The sequence below is a fragment of the Genypterus blacodes genome, unplaced genomic scaffold, assembly GCF_046128005.1.
Source record: "Genypterus blacodes isolate CSIRO-AG114 ecotype Tasmania unplaced genomic scaffold, CSIRO-AGI_Gbla_v1 ptg000330l_1, whole genome shotgun sequence".
In the NCBI taxonomy this organism is placed as follows: Eukaryota; Metazoa; Chordata; class Actinopteri; order Ophidiiformes; family Ophidiidae; genus Genypterus; species Genypterus blacodes.
In genome coordinates, this window is record NW_027467115.1 from 130,094 (window position 1) to 151,646 (window position 21,553).

A 21,553-nucleotide genomic window follows, 5' to 3' on the forward strand; every position below is an offset into this window, starting at 1 on the left:
AGACTGCATAGATAATGTTTATGACCATAGATCAACAAAGGGATGAGAAGCACCCAAGCACAGAGTGACATAGAAATGAAAAGAAAGAGATAAAAACACTGTGCTGTACATAAACATCAGGGCTGGCGTCCACGCATGCGTGTGGAGTTAAATGAGGCATGTGATACACTGTAGTGCTCTGTGTATGACAGTAAGACAGAGAGAATAATTGTGACTGTGAGATAGAGCAAATGATGTGCTGGAGGGAAGTAAACAATGCCAGTTCCTGTGATAGACTGCAGAACACTTTCCATCTCATTGACTTTGAATAATTTTTCACATCAAATGAAAAGTAATTACATCACAACGCCTCGTGTTGAATGGGTTTTCCTCTCCGTGTGTGTGCGTGTATGTGTGTGTGTGTGTGTGTGTGTGTGTGTGTGAGAGAGCAGGTTTGTACTCTAAGATTCTACCTGCATGATTTTAGAGAGTGACAAGGAAGTAAGTACCATCAGGCTAAATGATGTAAAATGAATCCAAATGAGCTAAACACAAATATATGACATCACATTAAAGTACAGACTTCATTTAAAATCCAATTATATTCATTAAAGCTGGAATAATTGAGTTAATGGAGTTAAAGTTAATGGTTTTACTTTAATAAAGTAAATCAGATGAAACTAATTTAAATCATAATAAACTACACTAAGATTAAACATCAATTAAATCATTTTATGGAAATAAATGTAAACTCCTGCTACTGTAAGAAGTACAATCAAGCAGTACATTGAAATAACTTAGTAACAAATTGGAGACAAACTAATGTGTGTATTGTTAAGTGACGACGAGTCCAGAACGAGAAGAGAGAACAGCACAGAGGGGGGCTGAAGGAAAACCATGTGGACTCAGATGTCCACTAAGGGACTGGAAGGACCACTGGTTGGTCAAAGTGCTGACTCATGAGGCTGTGATGCCTCCAGAACCAGCGGATCACTAAAGAAAAGTATTTGGATGCAGGTTGAGAACCACAGTGCCGCTGAATTCATTCTTCTTCAAACTGAGTGGAGAAGGAACAGAGCAGCAGGATTCAGTCTCCATCATGAGGTCCAGAAGGCCTGCAGACCCAGCAGGGACCCACAGAGACAAAGACCTGGGGACGGGTCGGGGAGAGACCTGGACCAGATTCTCAAGGTTCAAAGGTTAATAACTTAGCAGACAAGTTAGAGGACACAAAAACAAACACACACACACTCTGTGATGATGAGGCTATGGAGAAACATATGGGTAGAGAAGAGGTCAAAGGTCAAGGAAGACCCTGGAACCGTGGGACAAAAGGACTGAGACATAAATGATGGAGTGTGTGCATGTGTATGTGTGTCTGTTATTAAACTCTGTGTCCGCGTGGTGGCCGTTCCTTTCTTTTGATTGGCTGGCTGCAAACTCACTCGTGCTCTGATTGGTTGTCCGCTGCTGAACTCAGTTCCGGTGTGTTTGTGTGTTTTTGTGTTTTCGTGGAGCCTTTGCGGGTCTGTGGGTTCGTCGTGATATCGGTACGTATCTCCTCTCTTCAGCTAAATGTCCCGCGTGTAAACACTGCGTCATGGTTTCAAACACGCCGTGTTAGCATCACACTGGAGCTTTGTTTGCTAATTCAAGCTAGCGAGTTAGCTTCACTGAGCTACAATAACTTTAGCTTTAGCCAGCAGCTGTTTATTGTTTTGACTTGACAGCCGTCAAACCTTCACTATATAAGTGCTCCCACAGCCTGGGCTCAATACGACTTAAATACGTGTTTACTGGAGGTTTAGATAAAGATTTGCAGCCTGGAGTGAAGAAGCTAAGCCATGTTTGTGTCAGACTGCTACTCTGTGTTAGCATTCTGTAGATGTGTACGGGGCTGCAGATTAGACTTTATCTTCATATTTGTCATCTCATGTTTATCCCTCATCCGTCCACGTGTCACTACATGGACCTGCTCATTCATCCATCGCTCCTTATCAGGGTCCATGTTGGGGGGCTGTGGTTCCCTCATTAGATGGACCAGCAGGTTCTGGTTCTGTTCTGGGCTCTGCTCTGTGTCAGACGGAACCATAGGAGGGGATGAGACTCCATACTCAGACTCCATATCTCTGTTTGAGCCCAGACCTCCTGTAGGGAGGAGAGATAAGTTGTATTGTATTGAAACTGAATGAAAACAAAGGAAACATAAGCTTTTATTTGATCTGAAAGTTAGGTTATAGATCAAAAAGTAAATCCAGATCTTTGTCTTCACTGTGGTGCTGTGGTTTACCTGCTTCATGTCAGTGTAACGTGTCTCAGTATGATGTGTAGGGTCACAGACAGTGTTATTTATTGTGTAGTGTCTGTGTGTAACTGCTTGTGCGGTCAGGAGGATTCAGGGAACAGAGAAATGTAGAGATGATTCATCAGTAACCTAGATGTCACATTTGACCTAATTGTTGTTGTGGCGTCTCAGTCAGCTGCCTGCACCACAGAACAGGATTCAAATATCAGCACAGGAAGTTATTGATCTGTGTTTCAGTTCAAACTAGATGTCTCATGTAATAATGGTTTGTTTGTGGGGGAAGGGTTTCCTCTGGAGTTGAGTTGGTCAGGTAGATGAGTTGTACATGTTACAGTTGTAAGTATCTTCATCATCATGTGCTCCAGTCTCATGTAAACACTCTTTACCCACTCAGGATAAGAAGCAGGAGACAAAATGGCCTCCGACTCTCCACGCAGACCAAGCCGCTGTGCTGGAGGGGTTCTGGTCCGAGCTCAAGCTGCAACGTAAGAACAGTTAATGTGATTCTATCTGCTGGAGACTCTGCTGCTGATCTGTGTGTGACCTGTGTTTGTGTTTGCTCTGCTGTCATAGGGAGCAGTCCTACATGGAGAGTGTGGTCACGTTCCTACAGGATGTGGTTCCTCAGGTAACTTCCTCTCTCTCACTCCACCTCACTATAAAAGCTGCTACACACACACACACACACACACACACACACACACACACACACGCACATCCAGAGTTCAGGAAGTTCAGTAGTTTTGCCTCAGACCAACAGCAGTGATGTCATTTAAACTAACATGATGTCATCATAACTGGCTGAATTTGCTCTCTGTTCCCTTTTCGCCCGTTTTTGTGTGTTGGACTACATATTACTTATTATTATTAATGGTTTTGAAGTTGACAACCATATTATTTAGTAATATTATTAAGTGTAGTATTATTTACTTTGTAATCTTCTGTATTCCTTCACCTCTAACATTGATGTGTTGAACAGTCAGTAGCTGTCAGCTGTAGATCAGTTCAGACTGTATTAAAGTACATCCCCATGTATAGAGGAGCTTTATGATAGAGTGAAGGCCTGTAAGGAGCTTCATCTCAGCCCCTGGTGTGAAGTAAAGACAGTGCCAGCCTCCTGTACATGCAGCCTGTGTGTGTCAGAGGTCTGACCTGTCATCTTCTGAAGGCTTTGTGCTTTTTAAATGAAACCACCGTCACCTAGGTAACCATGTGTTTAATTGCCTTCTCCATGTTATTTGAACTTCCTTCCAGGCGTATACTGGAGCTCCTCCCACTGACGAGAAAGAGAAAATCCTTTGGGTCCGATATGAGAAAGCTGACGTCAACGGTAAGACTGTAGCTGTCAACTCAAAGCTCTGGGCCGGGTCGGGATGTTCCTGTAGTTGTGGGCCTGTAAAGAGACACTGTGTGTGTGATGTTATATCTATAAAAGCAAAGTCATGCTACTCTGTTTTTCCAGTCCTTTGACTGTTTGGTCAGACATGTAACTAAACTTCACGTCTCTCCTCTCTTCTTGGACAGATACGTCCCGGAATCCTGAGTTTCTGGAGATGCACAGCGGCACCATCGATCCCCCCCTCTGCATTATGATTGGATATGGAGATGGAATGCAGATCTGGAGTGTTTCTGTAAGTGAAGCAGCAAATATCTGTTAAGGATTATTCTGATCTCAGCTCAAACTCCTGTGCACTTTCTCATGTTACTGTTGTATCTGAAGAACTGTTTACATATATATGTTTACATAACTGGCTAATATGCAGATATTAAACTTGTTTGGGTGATGAAAAGCATCTGATAAAGGTTAGAGAAATGTTCCCTTTGTGCTTTATGATAGCAGGAAATGTTGTTGCTCACTAAATGTCACTTCTGCAGATGTGTTGTCTTGTGATATGATTGGTTGGAGACAAAATTGTTTCATACATAAGTAACTTTACAGGGTTTATTATGGTATGAGACCATACAGACCAAACAAACTGATGGACACACTTGATGTTTACACACTGTTCACTCTTCCTTTGCCTCATTATGTTCCACATGAACCCCAGATAACATACATAGACTCATAGATACTGTACTGTACATAGTTTACAATGTGTGGTGTCTGTTGTCAATTTAACATGTTGCAATACACCTTAGTGTCCACTAGGTGTCGATGTTGACCACATTATGTTCATTAGTTGCTCAACAGTGTTGCACTAACGCCTCTTGTTCTGTATGAGAGTTAAGGCCCTGTTGGATTTCTTATCAGAATTCCAAATTAAATTTAGCATCAGATTTAGAAATTGAAATGGATGGATTGGGATTTATAATCTTTGAAAAGTACATATGATCCAGAATGCAGCATCTTGTCTGTTCTGGTCTGTCACACGTCAGGCCGCTCTTCATCTCCCTCCATTGGCTCCCAGCTTCTGCCAGCATCGAGCACGAGTCCTTGATGTTGGCCTTCAAAGCAGCGTCCAATATGGCACCCACTTAACCACTTAAGCGCTCCAGTTCAGGTTCACGCTCCCTCTCGCTCGCTCCGCTCAGCCAACGTTTAGCGTCTGGTGCCGTCACCACAGCCAGGCCCTAAATCTGCATCCAGACACGTCTCCACTGTGGTCCAGAGGTGGAGGCATGAGTCACTAAACTCTATCTCTGTCTCCAAGAAACGGTTCATGGCACTGTTGTTGTTCTCTCTGGACTAGATTCTTACTTGTGTTGCAATCTAAACCTCATATGTACGTTGCTTTGGATAGAAGTGTCTGCTAAATGACTTCATGTAATGTGATGTAAACACTTCTCTGGCATAATACAGCATAATGCAGTTAGTAATGTATTCAAACTGTCGGTCCAACAGTGTAATCTCAAAGGTGACCACAAGATGGACACTGTTATGAATTTTATTATTGTAATTATTGTTATTATGTGAGGTAATGGATGGGAAATTATTAGTTGGATAGATACAGGAAAGATATTTACAACACAAGATTAAATTGAAAACGTGTGTGTGTGTGTTTGTGTGTTTGATAACTGATTGTGTAATTGCAGCATGAAGCAAGCGAGGGTGTTGAATTACTATGACACTATTTTTGTAGTGTTGAGTTTTATAGTGGCGACCTTGGTGGCTGGCATGCCTCACAGTGAGAAGGTCCTTGGTTGGATTCCTGGCTGGTCCAGGCTCTTGTTCTTGTGCTGTGAGTTTGCTTGTGTGTGTGTGTGTGTGTGTGTGTGTGTGTGTTTTTTCATATGGGTGCTCTGGTTTCCTCCCACCTCCAAACACATGCAGCTTAGGTGAATAGTGAACTCTACCTTAACCTCAGGTGTTAATAGGAGTGTAGGTGAGTTGTGTGTCTCTGTGTCTGACTCTGGGACAGGATCAGTACAGTACAGACGATGGAGGGATGGATGAAGTTTATAATACACTTTCTCCTCTGAACCGTCCTGAACACAGAAAAGTCTTTTAATTTAGGAAAATGTGCTTTTTGGTAAAGACAGTCTTGGAAAATCATTACATAAATCATTTTGTCTGCTGGGCGGCTTAACAAATGAGCCACAATGTTGTGAAGGCTTCACTCACGCAGTATCACCTTTCATGTAGAGCCAGTCAGTGAAACACGCCGCACATACATCCTACCAGACCTAAACACACCAAAGACCTTAATCAGTGGCTCTGTAAACATCCACAGGCCCGGGTGGAAGGACACCAGCTCCTCTAGGAACACTGGGATGTGGCAATAACCAAATCTGATGATGTTAGCAGCTTTTCTACGGCAGTTATTATGGTGCAGAAGTGGATTACAGTTATTTGAAGCACATTAGACACCCAGTAAAGATGAAGGTGTTATGGAGCAGCGCTGCTTTTCTGTTCCAGCTGAACTTGACACCGTTTCAGATTCACCCAGACGTGCTTGGCCCTGTTATCACACACACTCTCCTCTCTCCTCTCTCTCTGTTTTTCTCTAAGTGTAGAACGTTTACGGGATGTTTCTGGGAGTGTGTTTTCTGCAGGGTTTTAAAGTAAGCATTAAAGGTGGCTGGCTCTCTAGCTGTTGAGTGGCCGTGAAGTGTTTGTGACAGTTGCTAAGCCAACACCCTGTGTAATGGCCCGGCAGAGTGGGAGCCTACACGTGTACACACATGCATTCACACACTTGTCACATGAGGACTCTGACTGCTTGAATGGATGTTGACAGAGGTGTTTCGGCAATGTAGATTAGCGTCGCCTCGGCCCGGACAGGTGTCGTCCGCTGCAGCCTGATAAGGGGCAGGCTGTCGCAGACTAATTGTTTGTCTGAATATGTGTTGCGATGAAACGACCCGCCTTTGAAGGAAGGTGTCTGGGCCAAGTGGCAACAGCGACGGTATTCTAGAAGCCGCTGCAAGGAGAGGTCCCAATAATGGAGTTTATCTGCGTGTGTGTACGTGCAGACGCCCGCCTGCTCCACTTCACTGATAAACAGCTGAGCGTGGGTCTGGAGGTGATGGAGGAGCTCGGCTATGGACAGAACACTTTGACCTGCTTGAGGCCTGGAGCTGGGCCAAATACACTCATCCTGGATTTCTAGACTCCAGACTTTCTACACCCCAGACACACTTAGAAAAGCTCTGCACTGACTCACAGTTTGTCCAAAACAAAACACGTTAATCCCTGAATCCATCCACCGCCATACTTTATGGATCCACGTGTCCCAACATGATGACTGGTTAACTCATAGAAACATAGAATCATTTAAATCTGCAGACCCGTTCCAACTTTAGGATTCCCACTCCAGTCCAGCAGCTTGTATGCAGCAATGACGGCACATGTTCATGTTGTTGCATGTACGGGACGAGCTGGCTCCTCCACCCTCAGCCTATCTCAGCCCTGCTTTAGGAGGAAAGATGGGAGTGCAGAACAGAACTCTCTTCACAGCTGTGACTGTGTGTCTTCATCCTGCGTGACTCTGAATGAAGTACTGATGCAGTAAATATTGTATATGTGGCACACCTCTGTAACATCTGTAGAGGGATTCTTAACTGAAGCCCTTATGTGGTGTGAACAATGAAGAGGAGCAGATCCCTGATGCTTCCTCCCTCCAAACATCCAGCCCTGTCTTGTGAACGTGGCCCAGATATCAGTTCGCAGCTTTATGGCATTACATCCTACAGATGAAAGCAGAGGAGCAGACACTACGGTTCCAGGAAAACATCCGGCCCACAAATGAAATGAATATTATGAATTACTGGGGAAAGCGGCATCGAAAAGCAATTTGGCATATTGAATACGTCAGGGCCGCTAATGTAATGGTGGGAATGTTGTTGATGTCACACAGAGCCATGTAAAGCGAGGATGAGCGGCGGGTAATGCACAATAACCCCTCACGCATTAACCTCTGGCCCGCCCCTTTCTCATTTTAATCCAACAAATTCCATTATTCTCCCCTGGCAGATCCATTTCCCTGTGTAGGAATCCTGCCCTGCCTTCACCCTCCTCTCATTCCTGCTATCAGCGCTCGTGTCTGCACCGGTAATCTGCCACCACCGGGGCCCTGAGCACTTTTAATAAAAACACAGCTCTAAATCCGCCACTTTGAAAAGGCTATTAATTGCACAAAAGAGCGATCATCCCCTCAGATGGGTTTAAAGACTTAAAACACAAAGATTAAGGCACCAGTAAAGTGATAATGCAGGTTTCACTGTAATTTAACGCATGAAACAATTACAAAAGTGGGGCATTCTGCACTTAAAACAATGTGCCATTATAGACTGCAAACATACAGGCCATTGACCTAATACACAGGCGTCACACCGGGCACACACACACACACACACACACACACACACACACACACACACACACACAGATCCATTAAAGTGCTTTAGACGGCTGTTGTCATAAAACCAAAAACGGGAAAATCCTCCGTAACGTGCCAGCCTGTAATGCATGAAGCGTGTGTGTGTGTGTGTGTGTGTGTGTGTGTGTGTGTGTGTGTGTGTGTGTGTGTGTGTGTGTGTGTGTGTGTGTGTGTGTGTGTGTGTGTGTGTGTGTGTGTGTGTGTGTGTGTGTGTGTGTGTGTGTGTGTGTGTGTGTGTGTGTGTGTGACCGTTGACTTATGGAGGTTTTTCCATCAGATTTACAAGTCATTTGCCAACAATCACACATCAACCTGCTGTGTTTGTAGCCAGACTGCACAGTGAAGTTGTAAGAGAATCAGAGTCTACAGACGTACACAGGGACATAATTAATAGGATTGTGTTGTATGCTGAATATATGTTACTTGTGTTTAAGGAAGTAGGGCAGACAAAGTAAAGGAGCTGAGATGAGATCAGTTCTGCTCTCTGTAAGGCGATACATCGTTTAGGTTCTTCATTCAATTGATTTATGCTTTATAATCTAAGTCTGTTCCTCAGAGGACACCAGTATCCATTTAGTCCTGTTTCAATCTGATTATGGTGCTGATATGATGCTGAAAAAAATCATATAAAGATGTAATTGTAATAATTTTTATCAGGAATCTAATTTTGAGTGAATGTGGAAATTCTGAATTCTTATTAGTATTTTTTTTAGACTAACTTATGATCACATGTGTAACTTTCCTGTAATCCTTGTCGTGTAACCATGACAGCAGAAGGTTCACTGGGTGGTCAGATGCGTACCTAAAGTCAAGATGGCAGCTACATGACATCCAGAATCACACAATGAAGCCAACACAGCGGCCTTTTGTTTACGTGCTGTGAACATTAGTGTTGAAATCGGTTCCCTTTGATTTGATATCTCCTCCAAACTGCTGCGGTCTGTCAGGCTGCTCCCCTCTCCTCCCCTCTCCTCTCCTCCTCTCTCCTCTCCTCTCCCGGCCCCGTCCTCGTTGACTCCACCGCAGTAAGTGTAGGCGGCTCGTTTGCATTGCGATGCCACCGGCTCCTTTATTCTGTGCTCGGTAGATTTTACTTTGTGGTTTGGCTGGGACTTCAACCACCAACCCTCCCCTCTTGTCCCCCTGTCCTCCCTCCCTGTCCCCTGTTGCTCTTCCACACAGTTGGAATAGATTATTTTTCTTAGAGTGTGAACAAATCATTCTTTGTCCTTTCCCCCCTCTGCTTTGTCTGACAGAGCTGTGCCTCCTTAAACCTCCAAACCTCTCTGGCAACCTTACATCGCTCCATCCTGACTTTATGTACACAATTGATTTAAAAGTATAATCATGTTGACGACTACAGCTCCTCTGATAGCTGCTGAGTCAAGGTGGCGCCTCACAGAACATGGAGCCGACTGTGTGAACAAGCTGAAGCACACATCGGACTTATACACAACTGCCTTACACACACATTTTCAATAAAGTTAATATAATGTCGAGCTTTCTCACTGTATTTTCTGTACTGAAACCTTTTTACTAAATGTGAGACCTATCAAAAGGTCCTAAAATAATACATTCATCAGTCAGGTGTGTGTTTGTACAGCATTTACCCACATTTCCTGTATATTAAACCCATATATACTGCATCTATAGACTGTATATGTGTAGAGAATGCCACTTTAACGCCCAGTGCTGTATCTTTATGCTTATTTCTGTGATTTCCTGGCTGTTGGAGTTGTGTAATGGACCGTGTGTCATTATCTTTCTACACACTAATGTAATGCCTGTGTGTCCCTCTAGTTGGCAGGGGAGGCCCAGGAGCTGTTCTCCGTACGGCACGGTCCGGTGAGAGCTGCTCGGATTCTGCCAGCCCCTCAGATCAGTGAGTACCAGAGCTTACATACTGACTGGAGATGGATCAATCAACACAGAAGAGCTCATTAGTATGATATTAGCTCAAACAGGGGTTAGATAGGTTGCCAGTTTGAAGATGATGCATGTTACTACTAGGACATGGAGCTTAGAGCCAAACGTCTAAACCATCTGAAGGTGTCACTGCTTCACACACTGTTTGTGAGGCTGTTGTGTCTCCCTGTGCAGCCCCAGGAGGACAACATGACAACATGACCGGTCTCCACCCTGGACAACCAAACTGTTGTTGTGTTTCTTAGCATTGTCGTTTTAAAACGCTCTGTCCTGGAAACCTTGTCATCAGTGTAACATGACTTCAGCATTCAGACATCACTCAGAATGACATTTTGTGTGGCATGACTTGTGCATTTTTGGGTTGTGGTGCTATAACATTAAAATTAGAGACTGCTGCCCTAGCTGTATGTTGAAGTCGGTCTCAGATTAGTGCTGGCCTGTGTAAAGTCAGCGGTGCCAGGACTCAGAGGTCAATGGTTCATCTCTGCCAGCTGGGTCCCCTCCATTCTATAGAATGCGTGTTTGTAAGTGGCACGCATATAGAAGTTCTACATGAGGCTGCTTTATTCATGTTTATTGAAAGTATTGAAAAGAGGAACTAAAGTAACTCTCCACAGATAAGAACCCTCTCAGTCAAACACACCTGAGTGTCCTGGTTTGAATTCCACAGTAGATATAAAGAAGGGGGGAGACATTGAGGAGCTGTTGCCCCTGTGTAACACACACTGTTGTTGTGAACATTCTTAGACCAAGCCCCAGTAGTGAGCCTCACCATGAGACAGTGCTGTCCCTGGTTTGACAGCTTCCTACAGCAGAATTATACATCATTGACATTAAACATGGAGTGGTTCAGTTTGAGAGAAGCAGAGTTCTCTCACACACTACAGAGATGAATGTTTGTTTCAATCCTCTAATGGTTGAGATGGATTTTCTTGTTCCACTGATTAGATCCCCTCCAGACACAAAGTCTGAGTCTCATCTCTGTAGGTGTCAATCAGTGTAGTGAACCCTCTGCCACGGAGCCCGGCTGCTCTGTGGCAGTGTTTGGTGAGAAAATCAGCTTCTTTCTTCTCCCTCCATGCTCTGCTCCGTTGGCAGATTCCAACAACACACAATGGCAGCATTTGAAAAGCACTGGAAGTGGATGAAAGCAAAGTGCAGTAATAAGAAGCAGCAGACACCCTCAATGCATGAGGGGAGCGATTCTCCCCACAGAAAATAAATATGAACTGTACTACTGGAGGAAGGCAGAGTGATTGTAATCTGTTAGGGCGCAAACAGTGTTGTACTGTGGCCGGCCATTAAAAGGCCAATTGTCTCAAATGTTAGGCCATGGGTGGGCGGAATGAGAAAGACCCCAAAATAGGTGTTGGTTCTGATAATGCAGGGTTCCTCTCTCTGGGGCCAGAGGAGGAAGTGCTGGTGTTCCAAAGGGAGTACACATATTTACCCACATCCTCTCTGGGGTTGATACCAGCGCTCTTCCTGTGTCTCGGATAATGAGCCAGCGTTGTGTTGTGTTGTGTAGCAGCGTTGGATGAATCGGGTCCATTTTGCTAAACGCTTTACAGTGGATGTGTTATTTTCATCACAATGAAGCTGCATGTTGGAGCGAGTTTACTAGAAAGCTAGTAAATGTTCTGGACTGTAGTTTATTGCTTTATCTACAGATTGATCCCCACTGTAACATTCAAAGGAACTGAAGCTGGCATTGAAGTCAGCCGGAGTCGACGCCGCTTCACTTATTGTCTCCTTTTATTCAGGAAATGCTCAATTCATCACATCAGCCTTTTCTCCCACAGTTAATGTCCACAGTCTCCACAAGTTATTCACATTAGGCCTCAGAATGTTGAGTGTCAGTGTTGTCTGATGACAGAAACATGGAGAAGAAGAAGAAGAAGAGAAGTGCCCTGCTGGGAGTGTTAAAGGCTGGTGGGGACGACACATTCTGCTCTCACGCCATACCGCAGGAACTCGCCCTGATTACTGTCAAGCCTCAAATTACTGTTGTCTAAAGGGCAACCTCTTCTTCAGTGGAAGCACCGCCATCTCCTCAATCCCCCTGATCCTCTGCCCGTCTTCAAGAATAAGACAATTAGGGAATATTTGGGCTCAGTCCCCCTAATGCAACATGTTTTCTCCTCATTTTTTAAATCTGCCTGCCGGGTTTGTTAGCAGGCTGTAATTCCACTCCCCAAACCCCAAAACAAACAAGAACACAGAATTCCCCTCCCTGTTGATTTTGGAAATGCAGTTGCAGTTTTTCTTCATGAAGTCTCGTCTGCACCGTTTGGCCATTATGTCTGAGTTTTCCAGGGAAATGAGTTGAGAAAGGTTCTCTCTCTCTTTTGCCTTTCTTCTAATCTTAAACACCTAATTCTTTACAAAATGTGACTCTACTTCAAATAAGTTGGAAAATGAAGGCCTGATCTGGAAAAAGCCTTCATTCATCAGAAGCTGTTGTGACCACAGTTTAATTACAGGGCATCAGTTGTAATGTAATCAGCACACTTCCTGTCATGGTAATAAGGCTGCTTGTTGAAGGAGAGTGGCCAGCACTACAGGTCTCACATGTTTCCTTTAAAAGAATGTCCTCCTTTGTTGTGTGCAGCTCGTTCTGTTCCTCATCTGCCTCTTCCTCTGACTCCTCTTCCTCCCCAGGTCCTCAGAAGATGGACAGTTTTGCTGATAAGAGGCCCTTGCTGGGGGTTTGCAAAAGTGCAGGGTCGTCCGGGTGAGTTCACACTCAGGAACACTGAAGTCACTTCCTCTGTCAACAACATTTGATATTCTCATGACCATAATCCTCTCTCCACGAGATCAGAGAGCTGAGCTGAGCGGGTCACATTCATCTAGAGAGGAAGTTAATATCGGGAAATGGGCATCAAATATTAGAACTACAAATACAGATCAAACTTAACAAAGGTGATTGTAAGCAGTCAGTAGTTTTGTATGGCAGAGTTATGAGAGTGGTGAGGAAATGCATGCAGGGCGACTTAGTCTGATTATAAGATTATTGGTCTACACGCTCCCGTAATTTATTAACAATCTCATGATCTAACTGTGCGGCTCTGAATTTGCCATAAATATATGACAATTACACTGAAATTGGCATATAAATAAAAATGGACTTAATGAGAGTTTAATCATAATTTGAACGTGTTAGTAAATGAACTGTGGTAATCAAGTTCGAGTTTAGCCGGACTGAATTGATCCTATTTTGATTAGAGAGTAATAAAGGTGCATTTGGATTGTGTTGTTTTGTTGGGTCGTATGAATGGAAAACGAGATGGGCCGTGAAATTACCCTCAAAGGAACGCCACAGGTCGAGCTCACACACTAACAGAGAGAAACACACTCACTCTGTTTGTGGGGGGGAAAAGGGAAAGTTGTTGGCTATTTATAAGTTCTAAAAGGCCTCACTAAACTCTGTCACGCATAGATATGTTCAAGGAAGATGACCGAAAGAACACATGGAGAATCTCTGATCCTAGATAGATTGGAGACAAACACATTGGAGAGGAACAACAGTGTTCTCAGGGATCATAGCAGTAGCACTAGTAGTTAATTGTGGGAAAGTGTTGTTGTATGTCTCATGATCTTCTTTGTATAACCCCCATAAAACAAAGGTCTTGGCGTGTCCTGTGCCTTCTTTGGGTTTGGTTTGATATGAGCCCTTGAGTACCTTCAGAGGATTTGGAAACACTGGCTGATGGGAGAGGAGAGGGAGAGAAAGGTTGTAATGCTTATGAAGTACAAATCCAACATCTGAAAGTCATTTTCCATTGATAATCAGAGCCATCAAAGGACACCTCGTCTCTTCACATGCACCCGACGGGAGCCCAGCCAGGGATGTTGGCTCAGTAACTGGGATCCATGGATGCTTAGTGGCACTGTAGCACAGAATGAAACCCCTAAAGACAGACAGATAGACGGACAGACAGACAGACAGACAGACGGACAGAGAGAGGGAGAGTAATCACATGTGGTGACCCCTGGGAAGCTCGTAGAGAGGATTGACAGTGTCATGTTCTGGTGAAAGAAAGTTCTAGGTAAAAGAAAGTTAATCTAAAAAGAGAGAGAGAGAGATCCCAAGGCTTCTTACACTGGACTGGTGATTCCCAGTGTGTGCCCTCCCTTTCTCCCTTTCTCCCCCCCTCCTTCTCTCTTTCCTCCTTTTACTTGGTCTCCTCTTCCAGAACAACACAAAATTTAACTCAATATATCCTTCCCCGGGAAATGAAATAAGGAAGTCTGTCTTGGTCTGGGTCCTGATGGAGACCACCTTCCTTCTTGATGTGTTCCAGCGACTGCCGCCCGTGTTTTTGATGCCGTTTGCTTCTGCTTTTCCTACGTCCACACCGACACGGAGACAGGTAGCGTTCTGACGGTTTGGCAAATCATCTGAGCGTCGTCTGACACTAATGCTGAAAACATGCAGCGTGTTGAAAAGCAGAAACCCTGACCTCTGGCAGAATGGCAGCGCCTGACTCTCCCCCTACAGAAGGGCTTGGTAAATAACACATTGGTCAAAGACATGAAGGGGAAAAAGGCTTCCGGCTTGCAGCACAGTATTTTCCACTGGGCCTGTTCATAAACTTACTAAGGTCCTCACACAATTTTTAGCATATAATCATTTTGAAATAACAGCTTTTGTTAACCACCAAAAAGGATGCCGTCTTGACACTTAAATGGAAAGCAGATTGAAGCCTTGGCCACTACAGCAATGCTGGTTTAGAAGTTGGTTCAGTCAGCTCTAGGCTTAGATTACAAGATTTGCAAATTAAAGGAAAACCAGAGAAGGGAAAAAGCATGTGTGCCGAAGCCCTGTACTTGTGGATTTCCAGCCAGGCACACTCAACATAATTTTATCAATGGAAAGGATTATGCGTTAAGTCCAAACTATGTATGGATCGGAGTGATTTTCTTGACAGTAAAGCTGCACTCTCTGCACCAGTGCCAGTGGGCTTTTGAGAGCTGGTAAAGAATGCTGATGCCATTGTAGGCTGTGGTACATCTGCTCACAATTCTGGGAAGGATTTTGTGTTTTCCTATCTTTGCTTCCTTTTGCCATTAGTTTCTCTCATTTAAATCCATATTTATTGAAATTCGGAGAGATTCAGGATTGCCCTTTCTCAGTGATTGTGAATTAATACGAGCAAGATGGAGGCAACTTAACTGTTTGTGGGTGTTTGAGTGCACACACGTCTTGGGCAAAAGTTCAGCAATGAATAAGCCGGCTTTGTTCTCCAGAGTTTGGGAGCTGTCAGTGACATTTCCAACCTCCAGCTACCCCCTCACAACATCTCCAGATGCTGGGGAGGATGTGGTCCTTTTTTCTTTCTACCCAGCACAGACCTCTGTCACCGTGCAGATTACTACTGAATGTGTTATTTTGAGGTTCTGGCTTGCACACCCAGATATTCTGGGCAGATGTCATGGTCAACGTTGCAGCCATGGACACACCCATTTCAAAGGGCTGCACAAGCACCAGGCTTCTCTCTGTAGCATGTACGGCCCATTGTCCACATCCAGGAGCACTTACTCTTCATCCTATAGTCATGTAGCTTCAGTCCGTCTCATTTTGGGATCATGTCATCCATATTAATGCCAATTCATGTCATTATATTGATATTGATTGATACATGTGTGGGTTTAGTGACACCTGTAGATGCTCCAGTTCCATTAGGACAGAGATTTAGAGTAACATCTATCTGGACCTCTGATCTGTTCTAAAATGACTGCAAAGCATAATGACAATGAATTACATGATTTAAAGAGTACCCTATGACATGCTTGTATGTTAAACTCTCACATTCATGTCCTCCTCAAAAGCCAAATCAAGATTTATCTCAAAGTAGTTTTTTTTTTCTACAAAACTTTAGCCTCTGCTAAGTAAAGTTAAAATGTCCCATCTAAAGGGTTTGAATGGAGTTCTCCATCACTCTCTCTTGTTTTACGTGTTCCAGATGTACAGGTAATGTGAGAGTGTTTGTCCTGTTGGACGTCTGCCAGCCTTTCTCCTTTACCTGGCTTCCTCACCGACTTTAGGGATTTATTGTTGTGGTCACTTTCACAGTTTAAAAGTGTCCTTGTGGCAAAGTATACTGTATAAAGACCACAAGGGAAAAGTTTCTGAAATTCTGAATTGTGTAACAACCAGCCTTTAAGTTTCTCCAAATGAGTTTCTATCTATTCTATCTATTTGACTAGATTCAAACTTAGACAAACTTTCCCTCGGGGTTGCCATAGGAATGTGCATGGATTGTTTTGAGGTCCTTCTTTGTGCAGTCTCTTAGGGTTGTCATACACATATAGCATATAGCATGTAGCATACTGCAGCGTAGTTGTGTTCTGGGTTGTTGTGTGTTGCTCTGTAAGTCAGTTGCGATGCCTCTGTTTGCTGTTAGTTTCTTGTAATGGACTTGTACACTGAGCCAAGTCCATCACATTAAACAGGAGAGATCAAGCTCACACAGTGCAATAATACAAGACACACTCATAAACAAACACACTCATCCTTATGTAACGGGAGTCACAGCCATTGAGTAGCAGGTTTGATCATATTCATTTAAGATCGGCTCAAAAGGACAGAAAGTCTTTTTCCTTCTTGTCTGTGAGCGATGTGTTATTAGACACGTGTTGACTGATGGGACTGAACTGTACTAAGCTAGTGGACTGCTTCCTTTTCCACTACACTCAAAGCCAACACCATCTCAGACCCCAGTGTTCTGGCCCTGCTTCACAGCATACTATAACTCTGCTCTCAATGGGGCCGCCATGACGTCGTGATGCACCATAACAAATGACAAAGACAGAGGCGCCATGTTTAAAAGATCAGAGATCAGACATTCACAGCAAATCTCCAAAAACACATGTTTCATTCCCTTCTAACTGTAAACAACAAGGTCCCTGAAGTGGTTTTCAGAGGATGTCCAGGCATTTGTTGCTATTTAGTCGGATTCTACTAGATTTCTTGTCTACAAGGAGATAAATTCCTCTTTTTTTCTAAACCGTTCAGCATATAACACATTAAGCAGTTTGTAGTTTAATGGACTTAAGCTTTAATCATCAGCTCTGCTTAAAGACGCCACATCAATAGGAAAATGCCGAGCTCCTCCACAGCACAGTGGATTGGTGTTTACTGTATCGCAGAATGAAACATCCGCATTTAGTAGAGACATTGGTCTAGTTGCTATAGAAGTGACACTGTAATGATTGTTTAATAAAGATTTGTCGGCGTCGGTCCTATTGCCTCCCTTTATATGTCACTGACTTGAACCCGTGCTCAGCCCACCCTCTCTCACCCTTCCCATTTCAGCAGAAGCAATGACCCAGCTGTACAGAGAGCACACATAAGGCCTGGTTTGGTACGTCTGGACCAGCTGGAGAGTCTTTAGAGACTTATTAGACCTATTAATGAGTTACAGTTCAATAACCAATAAATAAAATGTTAAACTGGGCACAGAAACATTTTTATAATTACAGAATGTAAAAACCAATGTCCCAGAAATGTGATTCTCTCTTCTATTCTTCTCTTCCACGTTGCTGTAATGCCTGCAGTCTACTCAGGCAGGTTATTAATTATGTTGTGGCAAGCAAATCCACCAAACACATTTGAAGAGATTTAATGATGAATCCCCTCTGAGGCACTAAGTCCTTGTGTTTCAGTGCATTTCCATGACAGGTTTTGCTGTGTGGACCGGATGTATCCATCTTCTAAAGTGTATTAAATGGAAATCATCAGGCATTGGCATAAAAAGAGCTCCCAGATTAAGGGGATTTGGTGAAGTGATGCTCTTTATCCTGGATGAGGCCACAGTGTTCTTCACTGCCACATTACAATCCCACCTCCACATGAACACACACACACACACATTCACACACACACATTTATTAGGGATGCAGTCCAGCGATGCAACATCCAGCTGTGCAGAGTTTGGGGTTATTGTGACTGTAGAGATGTTTGGTGTTTGCTCTGTGTTCTCTCTACATGATGACTGCAGCACTGAGGAAGGAGGTCACAAAAGAACACAACTGATCTTTTCCTTCTATTCCTAAAAATGAAATGTTCAACTGCAATGTTAGGCCAAATGTGGTGATTTGTTCTGATTCATTTCAATTCTTTCCCGATCCCTTTGTCATGTCTGGTGTGGAAATGAGAGTGGCTGGAACCTGGTCTTCCACTTCCCGCTTTTCATTGCACCCACACACAACCACACACAACCACACACACACACACACACACACACACACACACACACTTAGTCACAGCAGAGGCAGGGCTTCAGGTCTCAGGCTGCTGCATTTATTTTGACTTCCACGTCTGTTTTATGTCTGTCGAAAATGTGTTCTGGCTCGCCAGTTTTCCCCCTTTAAATAGGAAGTTAGATTAAAGTCAGTAGTACTGGAAGCAGTGGATATAAACACATTTGACAAGCTGAATGATTAGTAATGAATGTCAGACTCCTACAGAAAGCCCCATTTCTCATGTGAGGCCTGAGTCATCAACATAATTAATATTTTATTGTCCTCTTAAGTTGTTTCATTAAACAGTGTGTAGCTGTGCTTCAGCAGTTCTCCTCAGATTCCTTTTCCTCTGTGGGTGAGAGGAAGAGAGCGACTTTGGATGTGCTGAGCGGCTCCAGACACATTTAGGTTTGGCCAAAATGGTAAAAAAAAAAAAAAAGGCTCTTTTGATAGTAAAGGTTGCTGACCCCGCCTCCAGATACTCAGTTTTCACTCTAATGGAGTTTAAAGCTGAACCCAGGTGAAGTAACAGCAGAATATCTGACCTGATGAGAGTGGAGTTGTTGTTCCCTTTGCCTTCTCTGATGGTGCTTACATGTACGAGTATAGGAATGAGTGGGGAATGCATTGCCATTTGACAATCAGTCATCCTGTTACAGGTTTGTCTTCCCCCTGGTTCCCTAAGAGAGTCTGCAGATTGCCGCTGCCTTGATCTTGCAGCTGCCCTTTTCGTGCAGACTGGAGGACTGTATAACTCAAGATCTCCCAAGACAAGCAGACCTGTCCTTTTCAAAGTGTGTCTTCCTAAGAGTTGTTAAGCTTTTTTCCATGAGTGTCTTAACTGGACTGATGTTATCCCCTATTGATGGAGGAATGGCATGGACATCAAGTTGTCTCTGACACAGCTGACATTGACCTCTAACTGATAAGTCCTATTACAGCTCTCTGTCTCTCTGGGCCAGGGAATCACTGAGATAGAGATGAATAGGGTTATGGCTATTCTTTACCAGTTGGTGGTCTTATTGGGGGTTGGGGGGGGGGGGGGTCTTTGTGAAGGCCATAATGTGTTTTGACAGCCAGAAATCTCAGCATCTGATGAAGTCATCATTGAGTCATGCAGAGTGAAATGCACACTGTGAACGTTGCATCCGGCCCTCCAGCCAGGAGTTTATGGCCTCTAACAAATACTCTTAATGCACACACAGTTCTGAAACTCTGAAGTTTCACGCCTCACTCCTCTAGCTGCTGGTGTGTGAGCACTGCTCTGGGATGTCAGAGCAGGAGAGGGAACCCTTCCGTGACCAGATGTTTCTTGTGTCAAGTGCTTCCACTTAAGTTGGACACAAAATTGGCCCGCAAAGCTAAAATGGCTAAAATTAAATCTAATGCAAGCTTTGGTTTAGGTAATGAATATTAATATCCACTTCGCTGCTGTCAAAGGAGCAAGAGGAGAGTATGGATTGCATCTGCATAAATCACCCTGGTGGAAGTGTTCCAGTGTTGTGCTGCTTTATTGTTGCTTTGCTGCTTTTTCTTCCCCTTTAGTTTGACTTTTTCCTTTAGCAGTCAAAAATGATGTCTTTGTTTTGTGGCTACTGTACTGCATACTTAGGAAGGGCACAATGTTCTAATACCACAAACAACAAAGAATGTGTAATAGTCGGTACACACACACACACACACACACACACACACACACACACACACACACACACACACAAAAGGCAATGTGTTTCCAATATGCTGGCCATGCTACGTACAGTACTGAAGCAGTGAAGGAAATGTATTTCTGGCAGCACTGTAGACATGGAGCTGTGGTTGAACTTTTTACCCTAATTACTTTGGTACTAATGCCCGTGGCTGGCCGGAATCATTGCGGCTCCCTCCAGGCCCCCAGCAGCCTGTGATGTGGCCGGTGTTTGCTGTGTACGGGGGTGCTGGGGTTTGAGCCGACAACAAGAGGAGTGGGAGTGTCAAGATAAAAATTAGAGGGCAGCAGGGGAAAATGTTGCCACACTTTTCTTTAGCTGGATACCACCCACCTTTTTAAATGCACATGAGGGAAAATGGTAATCCTCTTCCCACCCACAGGTACAGGGCCATAACAGAATGACTCTGAGCTTCGACCTCCATTATCCTCCAGATCAGTGGCTCCCCTCCTAGTTTTAGCATTTTAATTTACACTTATTGTTGTTGAAAAGGATTCCTACCTTCTCCAGTGGTAGAAATGCGTCGCTTATACACCAAAGCAACTTAAAGTGTGCGTCATAGCCTACATCTACCGCCCGGTGATAGTTGAGGAGATTAAAGATGAGCCTCTCCCTGCAGAGCAGTCAGAGACAGAGACATGGAGCTGGCAACAAACATCAGCAGTCTGCACATCAAGGACAGCAGCTCAGCTCCAGTAGAGTCTGTTGCCTTGTGATGATTGTGTGAAGGATACTGAGCAGACGGTGAACTCTGATGGGCCAAACACAACACAACAGAACAGAACTTCTCATGTGTTCAGTTTTGTTGGTAATAACATTCCCCAACAAAAAATAGCACCATTGTACTTCTATAATTTCTTAAATGCAACAAATCATGGTCTTATTGTAAGAACCTAATAAACATGTAGAGCTCCCTGCAGTCACTGCCTCTGATTTTGGAGGCATCCAGCCAAGAACAACATCTCTGTGAAATTGTTGATTGCTAGACTGGATATTAACAATGTAAATCTGAATTTTGTGTTTGGCCATGAGCCTTTTTAAAAGCCCAGTCTAAAGCTTATGGAAATGCAGTTCCTGGGGGGGTTAACAGTCTCCAGGTTTCAGCATCAGGGTTCCCTCTTTCAGCACAGCCAGCTTTGAATTCCAGGGTTGAGGTCATATTTGTTTTGCATTTCCACAGCATGTAATTTTCGTCCGTATTTGGGGAGCTTATAAAACTTTGCACTGGTCGGAAATGTGGTGACGTCCCTTCCTTGTAAATGAATTATTTGCCTGCTTTTTAACTTCCTCCCCCCCCCCACCCCCCCTCCCCCCCCCACCCCCCTCCCTCAGGCAGCCTTCCATCTAGGCTTTCCACAGCCGTATGAAATGTTGTGGTTTCGATCCCCCGGTTCAGTTCTTGTTCATAAGAAGCTGTGTGTCCACTCAAAGTGTTGGGATTCTCTGAGCCAGAAGGGAAGTGCACATGGAATAAGCTGCAGCATCAATGTGAAAATTAAAATAACAGATGTCAACATGTTTCATCAAGGAGGAAGTACACAGACTAGATTGATGATAATGGCACG

The 21,553-nt window shown here is 44.0% G+C and overlaps 1 protein-coding gene across 1 annotated transcript in view; it reads left to right on the forward strand.

Annotated features, from left to right (window-relative positions):
• Positions 1 to 1,439: 1,439 nt before the first annotated feature.
• bcas3 (BCAS3 microtubule associated cell migration factor) overlaps positions 1,440 to 21,553 on the forward strand; it is a 207,292-nt gene continuing 187,178 nt past the window's right edge. The window contains exons 1-7 of the mRNA XM_076137652.1: positions 1,440 to 1,529; positions 2,679 to 2,769; positions 2,858 to 2,912; positions 3,539 to 3,614; positions 3,809 to 3,915; positions 9,904 to 9,985; positions 12,691 to 12,763. Coding sequence (XP_075993767.1) covers positions 2,699 to 2,769; positions 2,858 to 2,912; positions 3,539 to 3,614; positions 3,809 to 3,915; positions 9,904 to 9,985; positions 12,691 to 12,763 — 464 coding nt within the window. The 5' untranslated portion in view covers positions 1,440 to 1,529; positions 2,679 to 2,698. The remainder of the gene's footprint in view (positions 1,530 to 2,678; positions 2,770 to 2,857; positions 2,913 to 3,538; positions 3,615 to 3,808; positions 3,916 to 9,903; positions 9,986 to 12,690; positions 12,764 to 21,553) is intronic.